Source organism: Amia ocellicauda, chromosome 16 (assembly GCF_036373705.1).
Source record: "Amia ocellicauda isolate fAmiCal2 chromosome 16, fAmiCal2.hap1, whole genome shotgun sequence".
Taxonomy (NCBI): Eukaryota; Metazoa; Chordata; class Actinopteri; order Amiiformes; family Amiidae; genus Amia; species Amia ocellicauda.
The window spans coordinates 16,503,790-16,516,976 of record NC_089865.1 but is presented as its reverse complement, the minus strand read 5'-3'; the positions used below and the strand labels follow the sequence as shown (position 1 = coordinate 16,516,976).

Here is a 13,187-nt window from a genome sequence, read left to right as displayed (position 1 = left end):
ACCAGCAAAAATGGCCCATATACAGTCAATGAACATGGCACACAAACAGTCGGATGTCTCTTATGATTTCATTATTGCGTAACAGCTTTGCATTTAAGTAGAAGCAATTAAACCAAATAAGACTGGGCTGTCTGCAATAACGTTTCAGATTTTGTTGAGAGATATGTCAACAACCGAGTGCAGCCTCAGGGGAGGGAAAGAAGAACAAATACAAAAAAGTTTTGATCTTCTGGCCAAGATAAATATTTTGTCTTCCTTCCACTCCATATAGATATGGGATGCAGTCATTTCTCACCGTCCTGAGGAATCATTCTCACCCCGGTCTTTATTAGTGTTCTCACAGGGCTGTCATGTGGTCTGCAGCCTGGGCCATCACGAAGCACTCTGAAATAGCAGCTAGCGGCAGACACGTCATCCATCAAAGCGGGGCATAACATGGCACCTCTGTATCTCTATCAGTGACCAGATGTCTGTGAGCTTTTACAGATGCCTTGTAAACAGTAGTGTTTGTTCATTGTCTGCTCCTCTCGCACTAGCTACCCAGCACACTTCAGCAACATATTGTTCTCTTTCTAAGACCCCAGACACGAAAACCTTCACATAAGGACAGATATGCACAGACAGGAGCAGAATCGTTCTTCTGGTACAGCACCATCAGGTAAAGGCGCAAGACGGGATGCCACAGTAACACACAGAGGCTGCAGTGTTTGTCAGCCAGCGGGACAGTGGAATGCTGCAGAGGATGCTGGGAAGCCTTCAATCCTGCACATACCTTATCAGATAATTGCAGAATATGCCAGACACCCTGCCAGGGAGCTGTCACATCAAGAACATTCAGAAATAAGGAGGGTTTGGGGTCAATCTGATTTGCCAGTCAAAATGATTTGATACAATAAGTACTTTACTTCCACTGCCAAAACTGGTGATTTTACCTTGCTACACTTTGGTTTTGTTTTTTGTCTCTTGGCAGAAAGATGGCAAAATGAATTTAGGTTAGTAGTACAAATTAATTAGCAAAAATATCTGATAATGTAAGCAAAATATTTTTTTAAAAAGCTCAAACTTTTACAGAACCAACAGAGCTACAATACCCCTCCTAAGTTCATAACTATTGAATTACTGTCAATTAAATTAGTGAACATATACAAAAAACAAAAGTCAGTAATTTAGGTAAGATATGACTGCATAGGCTTTAGTTTTGTGGTGGGGGCGGCTACAGTGACTGCTGAAGACATTTATAAAGCTATTATGTAACCAAGAGGCCTCAAAAGAGCAACCAGACTTATTCCAGGTCTGAAGGGAATGTGCCACTGAGAGACTTAGGGAACTGAACCTTCTCACCCTGGAACAGAGGAGACTACGTGGGGACTTGATTCAAGTCTTCAAAATCATGAATGGGATCGACCACATCGAACCAGAGGAGCTTTTCCAGATCAGCAGGGACACGCACCCGGGGATATAAAAGGAAATTGGGCTTCAAGGCATTCAAGACGGAAAACAGGAGACACTTCTTCACACAGAGAGTCGTCACAATCTGAACAAACTCTGCAGCGATGTGGTTGAAGCTGAACATTTGTGAACATTCAAAAACAGACTGGATAGGATTCTTCACAGCAAAATCTGTAGTGTTGAAATCCCTGTGTTAATAATGTAGTGTTAAAATCAGTGTTGTTTAAACACTATAAATATTCAGTTGACATTTTGAGAGTTAAACCATCTTGAGAGTCAGTGTTAATACTGGGTGTCAAATTAAAGAGTGTTGATTTTACACTGTACTGCAAATCAATTTATAACTTTTTTGAAATGCGTTTTTCTGGATTTTTTTGTTGTTATTCTGTCTCTCACTGTTAAAATACACCTACCATTAAAATTATAGACTGATCATTTCTTTGTCAGTGGGCAAACATACAAAATCAGCAGGGGATCAAATACTTTTTCCCCCACTGTAGTCATGTTCCCTCTTCCTTATATCCCCACAAAGTACCAGTTCTACAATAACAACTTTGATTCCCTTTTTTAAAATCCTTGGGACAGAATCATCAAATAATTTGCACCACACAATCTCTGGAGTATGAGACCTGTTCTTCTCCACAACTCCTGCTCTCACTTCAGTTTAGTTTGGGAGTGCATTTCTAAGACTGTACTGAAGGTACAGAACCAAGGTAAAGGTGTACAATAAAATAAGCTGTTGTACGTGACAGGTAATCCCTGGCTTTAACTGACATTAAAAGTGCCGTCTTCGGTTGACCATTCTCCACTACATGTATTCACACGAATTCCCCAGCCATGTGTTTACAGCAAGGGGCGACTATCACATGACTTTATTAAACACGGGAACACTAGCATTCTCACCTGCTTACATAAGCTGAGAGCAGGTGGAGTTCAATATGGGTATTACCAGCACACCACGAACAATAACAGACTGCTTTTACACACACGTTAAATACCTAGTTCCGCTCAGGTGCTAAACCAAGCTGGGGTCAAAAGGATTTAAAAACCTTACAACCTGACTTCTGTTTCCAAATCTAAACCATTTTGTTCTTAATCATATTTGAAGATATATGTGTTTGAAGTGTAGTCATATAGGGTTACAACACTACGGGCCTAGAATATGACACCACTGCATGATAAAACTCAAAGGTCCCTGTCCTACCCAACATGGTACTTTTCCTAGCGCTGTCCTAGCTCCCGTAAAGGAATGCTCTTGGGCGGGGTGGGGTGTAGAAAGCAACAATTCATTACTTCCCGTGCAGCTCACGTGAACGCAGTCTAAACAGGAGGTTAGATTAAGTAGTGCCACCAGCCTTGCCTCTGTATTTGATTTCACTTTTACGGTTGCGTTTAAGGAGGGCAGAGTTAATCACACATCTGTCATCATTACTGAGGCATTAGGTACACAAAAGAACAATCATGCCTATACAGGGAATCTCATCACCAGGGGGGAGGCTCTTCTATCTCCTGTGTCTCTCCTCCTCCCTCCTCCCTTTTATTCATCACTCGGAGGCTACAGGTCTGTTAATCTACAGCTCCCCATCTCCCCCTGCCTTCGCTTGCTGCACTGATTTTCTTTTATTGTGCTTAAATCTTATGGTGGGGAGGAGTGAAGCAAGAGAAGTCAGAAAGTCAACTTCTAGGCAGATGAAAACACTGAAATGTAGTTGCTTTATTATTATTATTATTATTATTATTATTTTTGTCATTTAGCTGACGCGCTTATCCAGGGCCACTTACATTTGTACCCAATTATACAGCTGGGCAGTTTACTGGAGCAATCTGTGAAGTGAAGTACCTTGCTCAAGGGTACAACAGCACTGCCCCACCCAGGATTTGAACCTTACTTTTTACTTAACTTATACATAATTCAATCATTTTCCATTCCAAGAGCACCCATCAAGTATCATTAATGTGTGTGTGAAAACCAAACCAAGGCAGCGGAAAAGTAGTACTATATGTAACTGTAATTCAATGCATAGATGAAGGCCTTCAAAATATTTTATTCTAACTGCATTTGGTTATTTATACCTTAGAACACTCTATACATAGAACAAACTGTGTGATCTAATCAGATTTAGCAACAGCATGATAAGCCCTTTCCACAAATGTGTTAATTAATTGCACAATGGTACACCTTACAAAACAGAGGTTTATGGCAAGACTGAGCTCAGTCTTGCTTCTTACAGGAAAGGTTCAAATGAATCAAGCCATCTTTCAATATGATAATGAGATGGTGGATAAAATTTTATCACACTGCTTCTCAAGTAAAACCAGACCTTTACTAAATAATACTTTCAAGATTGAATTGTTAAAGGAGATACAACTGTGAGATTGCAGACCCCCTGCATGCTCAGCTTAGGACATTAAACAATTAAGCAGACTCCGATGCTTATGCAACGTTTAGTACAATAGCACTATATCCAGTTTCTCAGCTGGCAGGCTGTTCACACAAGATGTGGGTTTACCGAACAAACCGCTCTGTGGTTTGGCACAGGACTCACAGATAACATCTCCTCCTATGTGGTACTTATTATATTCCCTTCCTATAGACGTGTGCCAAGAAGTCTCCAGAACTTTCTCCACACACCCACCAAATGCACCAGAACACGGAACTACCAGAGAAGACATTCCCAATCCATAGAAATTAAAGGGACCTGTATTGATCCCTTCAAGTTTTTTTTTTTGTTGTTTTTAACGCTAGATGTCGTTTTCCTCTAGTTGTTCACTTAAAAGCAACATTTAAACAGCCTTAAATTCAGACCTACATGCATTAGATGTTATGCTATATTCATGTTTATTGGTTTTTTACTTCATATAAATAAAGGCTGTAACTTGGAGTCAAACCTTTGATAAGGCACATTCACAAAAACATTTGAAACACTGATGATGTTTATTTTCTCTCCCTTAAAAACAAAAATGACTTAAGTCACGATGTTAAGGCACAGTTTTGGAAATTCAAAGGAAGAACGGAAGGCCCTTTATTTATTTTTCATTCTGTACCCACAGTGATTCTGCCCTTGATTTGGTAAGGCAAACAAAAGCAGCAGAGACACGCCTGTCCGTGTAAGATGAAGCTCGACTCACGAGCCGTTCCCCTGTCAAACAAACAGACAGGCGGCACAGTAAAGATGTGTAGTAGGCAGTCGACAGGTAGCCTTTGATGTGCGTGGGGTTTGGATTGAGCTGGGTTTGTCTGAAGTTAGGATCTAAAAATAACAGGCAGTTTTAGCCTCAAGGAACAAACACAACGTTCACAAGAGAATGAAAGCAGCGGCCAAAGGGAGGGGGGATGTCAGAGGATTTTCAAACAGTACAAGGTTGGCTTGACACTTTTCGAAGGACCTCTGATTCAGTTAAAGCATTCTCAGTGCAGGTCTTTCCTCTAATGTATTGATTTAAACAATATGCAATTCTTCGGTTGATAACATATCATCATAAGGATGACTGTTGGGTTATAAAATCAATGATAATTGTATACAAATCTTGTTTTCCCATTAGTTATTTGTTGTGTCTCTTGTATGTCTATGCTTTGTTTATTTTGCCAGAAGGCAAATTCCATAACGACGATCTATAAATAACTGCGTTTGTTAGTGCTTTCATTTGTATGACTATGAAGCCCTGCTCACATCAATACTCATGTTCAACAGGATAATAGAGAGGTGAAGCGGACTATGCCACAGGAATTCAATTCACCACCCAATCAGCTCTAGAGAATATGAACTAAAACCGTCAACAGCGAGTGTTTTGGTCTCTAGGAACAATATCTGTGAACACAATAAAACATAATTTAGCTATGTTCATTGATATAGGTTTAGAAATAGACGTTTTCAGTGCATTGTTCCTCTGTAACTGCAAATGTTCCCAATTATGTATACATTCATCAAATTGTCCCAACACGGTTATGCACACATCTTATCAACTGAATGACTCAGCAATGAACAGTATCTTCATCTGATGCTTATCAGCTACATAAAACAAAACATTTGATTTTGCTCCTTCTGCCACAATCAGCACAGGTAGATGTGTAGAAATATGCAGAAATATCCCACACCTATTATAAATCACTGGAAATTCCCACTCTTGCCTTTGTTCGGCTGACTGCAACATCAAAATGATTTACTCTTATGAACATGATGAAAGTGAACAAACCTTTTCTTTTCCCCCTCAAAATATCTGAGATCTGTTAGCAAATGTCCTGTCAACATCTGATTAATGAACATGTGCTAAGCATCTGTGACCAGATAGTACTACTGGCTGAGTCTTCGAGTTATGAATATTTATTATTTAACATCATGGAAGTTACAGTATGACTTTGAACAGATCAAATATATTCACATGTGTTTTTACTTAATTTAGGATTAAATCAACAGATGTTAATTTTTCAATTATCTGGCCAAGTGAAAAAGATGCTTGGGCATTCAAGTTGTGGGAAATATTTCAAAGTATTAAACCAGAAACAGCAGGTTTCTGACAAACACAATCTTGTACATCTCTACACTTCAATTTTAAGAAAGACAACTCATTTACTTTTCATTGACAAGTTTTTAAACTCACACAATCAGTTGCACAATGTCAGTTTGTATTCCTGCAGCAGATGTGTTCTCAGTGTTGTTAGATGCTCTGTAGACACCAGCTGCTGTTAGATGATTTGCTCAAAATTGTAAAGGAAGCACACATAGTTGCAACGGCTACAAGACACATAAGAGACAACAGATTGGATGTAAAACTCATCTGTGCATGCATCTAAGCTACAATATATACATTACATTGCATTAAACTTTTAAATTATAAGTTAAAAAACTCATCAGGAGGTTAAAAATGAGAAGTGACAGTCACCAAATCCCAATTCCAGTTTTGCCTACTCTCAGTGTTCCTTTGATTCCTAATGGAAATGTGATCCTGCATAGCAGGAGTAAATTTCTTGTATTAGGCTAGGAAATACTGTGAGTGCAATTAAAGACTGAATTTTGATTGATTGAACAAGGCTTCTGTCATTGCACTGACAAAAGAACAAGCTAAAATTCAGAATTATGACTTGGACTTGAAGTCTACATAGAGTAGAGGGATTTGCATCTGCGTCACAGCTAGGGCTCCAGTTTCCCTATTGGAGGTGTTCTGGCTCAACTTCATAAACGATGACGTAAACCCACACCAAACTCTGAAAGGTACATAAAATAAATTATCTTGACAGAACAGCAATCCTGCCATGATAGATGTTGCTTTACCATCTTGGAGCTCATGAGTGCCAGCCTAATATTGTACAACGTTTGATGAAGTGCTGAAAAGTGTTTTCAGCCAACCTCTCACCTATATCAAAGCATAGTTCTGCAATATTTTCAACAGGCTTCTTCAATCTGTTGTTGCAGCAGGTGTGTTTCTTATATACATAATGAATCTCCCCAGAACTGAATTGTAAAACAAAGGCATGTATGTGTTCGATATTAAGCTCTATTATTAAGGCCAGAATCCACATCTACACCAGATTTAGATGGCTTGGTCCCAACAGCAAAGTGTTCAGTTTATAATACATAGCCACTGCATCACTGAAGTAAGTAGTCATTGACTTGTTATGCAGAACCCAAGTGGTAACCCATAAATGATGTCAATGTGGTCTTGGTAAAAAAGAAAAAAAAAATGTGGTTGTAAATCTGCCAAAGCAAAACAGGCCATGGATTTATGCCAGTTCTGGGCTGCAGACATACCCTCAAATGCTACTATATTCAGACTAAAAGGAATGGTTAACCAAACACAAACACTCCTAAACCATTATGACTAAAAAATAAACGTGTCAAAGGAGTGGGCTACATCCAAATGTTCGCATAAGACCCATGCTTTCAGATGCGTACCTACATAAGTACCTGTTTCTTGCACTATTTTTATTACCTCTTCCATTTTTTTCTGAGTTTGATTTAATAACAAAATACCCTTTAACTGCCACAAGGAATTGGCTAATTTGAGAGGAGCAGAATATTAAAAAATACATATAAATGTTCATAAAAGACACGGTTCTTGATATTGACAAAACTGGTATTTCTGTATTTGAAGGCGTTAACTAAATATCACAGTTCTATTGCAGTAAAATGTTCATTCAACTTGAACAAATAAGATGTAAATTACAGTCATGGTAATTTAGGAACATAGCACTGATGAGAAACTTGATTAAATTAATGATACCAATTTCATGTTTTCCCACCATAGACAATTTTCAAAGAAACTGTGATAGAATCTGATTAATTTCTCAATGGGAAGCCGCACCACAATAGCTCAAGAATGTGTCCCATGGGTAACAGCTTATTAATACAGCAATTTTCACTACAAAATCAGAGACTCTGGGAAATAGCAATGTGCGTTTGTTTTACTTAATCTTCTTTATTTGTGATTGCTTAAACAAGACAAACGAGAGTCAAAACATTTGCTCAAGTAAGAACAGATTAGATAGGAGATATAATGTATCATACAGGATGAAAATATGTCACAATATAACCTAAGGTTAAAATCATTAAATTTGGATTCTATTGCTATTATTTTGATGCCCTGCTCTTTTCAAATAGCACATGATCAAATCATTCTAAATACAATACGCTCCATACTGAATCTGTAAGCCAAGAAACTGAATATAAATACACATCCAAAAAAGGAACGGAAAAGTAGCAAACTAATTAAGTGCATTAATGAAGTATTACAAAAAGCACCAACCTACATAAATAAATATGAAAAGCCACACTGATTAACATCTCCAAAAGGACAAATTATGTTTCTTGTTTGTTTCATTTGTAATATAGTAAAGCATAACCTGAGGAAAACACTCACAAGTGAATTAGATTCCAACCACATCCACTCCAGATGCCAATAAGAGATGACTATCATACATCAGGTCTCTGGCCACATTCCTGTAGACCTGTTTATTCCACCAAGCCTGGGACCACAATGCACACCCTGTTTTAATGCATTTCACTTCCCTTTCCCAAACCACCTTCATCCCCCCAGCTGGGTTTCTCTGGAGGAGCGATAAGCGGCACACAATCACACCAGGTTCAGTAATACCTTCCTGAGACAGCGATCAAATTATAGTCATTACTGTGCTGATTACAAACTAGGACAAATTGGCCATCTAACGGCAACAAAGTCTGCAGGCTTTTCCACCTGAACGCTTTATGGAAATGCAAATCTGCTGGAAGTTTCTGAACGGGTACCAGGACTTTATAGAGAAGTTTCACACATTCGCAGTCTGGCACTACTTCAATGCAGCTCCACTTCAACAGCTTTTTCAAAGTTCTCCCTTCCTGAAGAACTGGAAACTTTATGAGCGATTTCCAAACACACAATTGGGATCTTTACAACTTTGTTAAACTTTAACTTAAAATATGAAAGAGAGTCCATGAATAACATTCAGTTGCTTTTACAAATAATATTATTCACACTCATTCAAAAACATGAGTTACTTGCACAGTAGATAAATGCCTTATGTCTCAAAGGTTTGTAAATGGTAATGATCTTAAAATGTGAGAAGTGATTTTACGAAACAGCTGTTGGGTGAAAGTGCAATATGTTTCCTCAATACATTTATCTTCGCACCTTTGCTTAAGTTACAAGTGTTCCAATGGTACTTAAAACAACTGTCAAAGCAGTAGAAAATGACAGATCAGACAAATATATGAGTGTTGTCTAGGCATACATGTGCAATTCCTCAGCAGCAGGCTTCAAACACTTGCTTTCTTTTGTGTTTCTCTACCTTTTTCTGGTCTTTGTTAAGACGCTATGCTTGCTGAGCTATTTGGTTACCACATGATGATGATGATGATTACAATTTAGATCCCACAGCAGTGAGAACAAAACAGCAATATTAGGATCTGGGTACACGGTTGATGATCAACTGATCTGACACAATCAGCCAATTAAGGAATTTTTACACCAGAAAGCACATTTCTAGTCTTGCCTTTTTCCATCACGGAGTCGTTTTGAAAAACAAAATTGCAATTTGTCCACTTGAATGAATGTGCACCGTACCATTAGACCGTTCTTTTGCGAGGAGGTTGGACCGGACAGTCAACAGATTGGCTGTTGACAGCAGCAGTCACACCAGCCCTCCAGGAGAGTGGAGTACTCGAGACAAGGCTCATCAGAAAAGACAGCAGATCCAACACGCATCTTAAAACCCTGGGAAGTTACTGCTCAGAGGAACATTTGGAACAGATAAGTTAATCACCACATATTTTTGCTTACTATCTCAATTTCCCCACCTCACCTGGATAAATCCCAGTTTCGTTGTTATCTCAGGGTCAGGATTAGAATAATGAGCTTTGGGTCAAATTCTGCAAAGTCTAACGTTTTCAATGATCTTGAACAATTTAAGAAAAGTTTCAGAGCAGTTCTGTTAAAAGCAAGATGAATAAACACACTTAAAATACATACAGTGGCACCATAAGAAGAATACAGACCCTATAATTGGAAAAAAACTACTAAAAAGTATTGACTGATGTGATTGTTTAACCACAAGGATTGTCTTCTAAGGTTATATTGCTTTTCCTAGTTAATAGCTAATCTAGATTGGGCCATATAGGGCTGTGCTGTTGAGAAAATCTAAACATCTTGGTTGTGGTTTGTTGTTGTTTTGTCTTTGTTCTCTTTTTTTTGGGGGGGGGGTTATGTGGAAATCTTCAAAACGGTTACAAACTCATCTTAATTACAGTAATTAAAGTTTATTTTCTTCCTGTTTTCATAGATCATCACATTTTCTACTGATGAGAAAATGTTCTCACTGCTATTTAGATAATTAGGCTTACTTTAATGCAAGGCAACACAAAGTATCTTCTTTGTTCTACACTGGATGGATGTGTGTTGTTGTTGTTGTTGCAGTTGTGAAAAGTACCACTCAGGAGCACAGAAAACCAGGGTCTGCTGTTCAAGGCTAAGCAAGATCATGCATGATATACGTGTACCACCAAGTTTGGAAAAACATGTTTGGAAGAGTAGGACTTTCTGTGCCAAACCATTGTTTTCTGAAGTATTTCAAAAATCTTCCTTGCAAACATAACACACTCTTATGGTGGGCAAATATATGTTATAACCTGATCATGCAAATATCAAAAGAAAACCAGCATCTATGGGATGGACTATAAACCAAAACATGATTCAAGAAAAAATGATTTAGTACAATTTGGAAACTGAATGATGCAACTTAGCATGTACATGGAGCTTATCACAAGAGCTCTGACTTCTAGATTACATTTTTTTTTAAACCAAACCAGTAATCTGAAATATACAACACTGGAAGAAAAAAAAAAGTGTTAAAACAATTGTAGTATAGGCAAGGTATTTAGGCATACATGGGAGGAGACACCCTCTTCATTGACATCCCAGTATATCTGCAGATCATTCAGTGAACTCAACCATGAAAAACGAGAACATAATCCTACATACCATTAAGAATTGTGCATTTCACATCCCCCCGCCTCCTCTCTGACTTCTCTCCATAATCTCTTTCCACTAACAATGTGCTTCAGCTAACAGGGCTAGTCCCACTTTATGAAGACTGCTAGTATCCGGACCCTCGAACAATGTGGGTAAAGAAACTGAATAAACTTTCATTGACTCACAAAGTAGCTCTCCCCATCTCCTGAACTACAAGTATACAGTATACACACAATGAAATCATTAGTCACTTAGTGCAGCATTAAATCCATAGCAATATACAAATACTAGGTTCTGAGTCTTTCATCAACTGTGACTAGGTTTATTACAACAGGACCTTTGGTGAACATCTCTTGCAAAGGACAGAACAGGAGGAAGTTATGACAATTGCTGAGGATAGAGAGAGAGAGCGAGAGAGCAAAGGATTTAAACCATGAATTTCTTGTTAACAAAACCCTTTTTTAAACCCCTGTTCCACCAAACATAAAATATATAGGACAAATTGGAAACTCTCTTGAGCATCTAATGAGCTGGGTATAGGAATGGTAGAAACGTATTTAATGTAAACTATGTTTTTACACCGATCAGCCATAACATTATGACCACCTGCCTAATATTGTGTAGGTCCCCCTTTTGCCGCCATAACAGCCCTGACCCATCGAGGCACGGACTCCACTAGACCTCTGAAGGTGAGCTGTGGTATCTGGCACCAAGACGTTAGCAGCAGATCCTTTAAGTCCTGTAAGTTGCGAGGTGGGGCCTCCATGGATCGGACTTGTTTGTCCAGCGCATCCCACAGATGCTCGATTGGATTGAGATCTGGGGAATTTGGAGGCCAAGTCAACACCTTGAACTCGTGATTCATCAGACCAGGCCACCTTCTTCCATTGCTCCGTGGTCCACTTCTGATGCTCACGTGCCCATTGTAGGCGCTTTCGGCAGAGGACAGGGGTCAACATGGGCATCCTGACTGGTCTGCGGCTACGCAGCCCCATGCGCAACAAAATATGATGCTCTGTGTGTTCTGACACCTTTCTATCAGAACCAGCATTAACTTTTTCAGCAATTTGAGCAACAGTAGCTCGTCTGTTGGATCGGACCACACGGGCCAGCCTTCGCTCCCCACGTGCATCAATGAGCCTTGGCCGCCCATGACCCTGTCGGCGGTTCAGCGCTTTTCCTTCCTTGGACCACTTTTGATAGGTACTGACCACTGCAGACCGGGAACACCCCACAAGAGCTGCAGTTTTGGAGATGCTCTGACCCAGTCGTCTAGCCATCACAATGTGGCCCTTGTCAAAGTCGCTCAGATCCTTACGCTTGCCCATTTTTCCTGCTTCTAACACATCAACTCCAAGGACAAAATGTTCACTTGCTGCCTAATATATCCCACCCACTGACAGGTGCCATGATAATGAGATTATCAGTGTTATTCACTTCACCTGTCAGTGGTCATAATGCTATGGCTGATCGGTGTATATTCATGTACAAAATATCTACTATGGAGGCAATGCAATATGTACAGATTGCATGCATGCATGCATGCATGCATGTATGTATGTATGTTCACAGATATGTAAAAGATACAGATTGTTTGGAATCCTTTCCTACTACATTACAGTATGGGAATAAAGTACTGGGGAAGCTATGATCAAGAACAGGAGGCTCTACAGGTTTGTAGGAGGCATGGAAACTGATTCATCTCATCAGGAGATTCATTAGAGAATTAGAGAGTTTGGTACTGGCCAACTTTCCAAAAGAATCCGAATTCATGTATCAATGCTTCCAAACTCTTCAACAACTTGTATTCCTCTAGACAACCGTTTACCCGAAATGGAGTTGGTTATGCAATTGCATGACGGAAAACAAAACAAGGCAAAGGCACAGGCTGTGGTGCGTGTTTGTTTGCTTGTTTTACCATGACTGTATTCAAACCAAGCACTGTTATAAGGACTAAAACAATAACCCACACCGCTGCAGTGCCTGTATGTTTGTATGCCCAACAGGTAAACACGACACATGTGTTCTGGATGAGCTTCTCCCTTTACCACGCATGTGCTTGTGTGCTTGTTTATCATGTGGAGACTCCACTTGTATCCGTGGTCAAGTTCAAACCGTTTCCAGCGGCCACTCCGGACCAATACCTGCTCACGTCTGCCCGCACGGGGTGCCTTACCTTTGCGAGCAGCCTCGTTTCTTCTTTCTTTTTCTCCTCATGTCGGTCGAAAGGCATCTGGAGGAGCTCGTCTTCACAGCAGATGAAGCTCACTGTACATCCCATC

At 39.5% G+C, this 13,187-nt stretch overlaps 1 protein-coding gene across 7 annotated transcripts in view; it reads right to left on the bottom strand.

Annotated features, from left to right (window-relative positions):
* tns1b (tensin 1b) overlaps nucleotides 1–13,186 on the bottom strand; it is a 195,946-nt gene extending 182,760 nt beyond the window's left edge. For all 7 annotated transcript variants that reach the window (XM_066688451.1, XM_066688453.1, XM_066688454.1 and 4 more), the window contains exon 1: nucleotides 13,082–13,186. In XM_066688451.1, coding sequence (XP_066544548.1) covers nucleotides 13,082–13,186 — 105 coding nt within the window. The remainder of the gene's footprint in view (nucleotides 1–13,081) is intronic.
* Nucleotide 13,187: the final 1 nt, after the last annotated feature.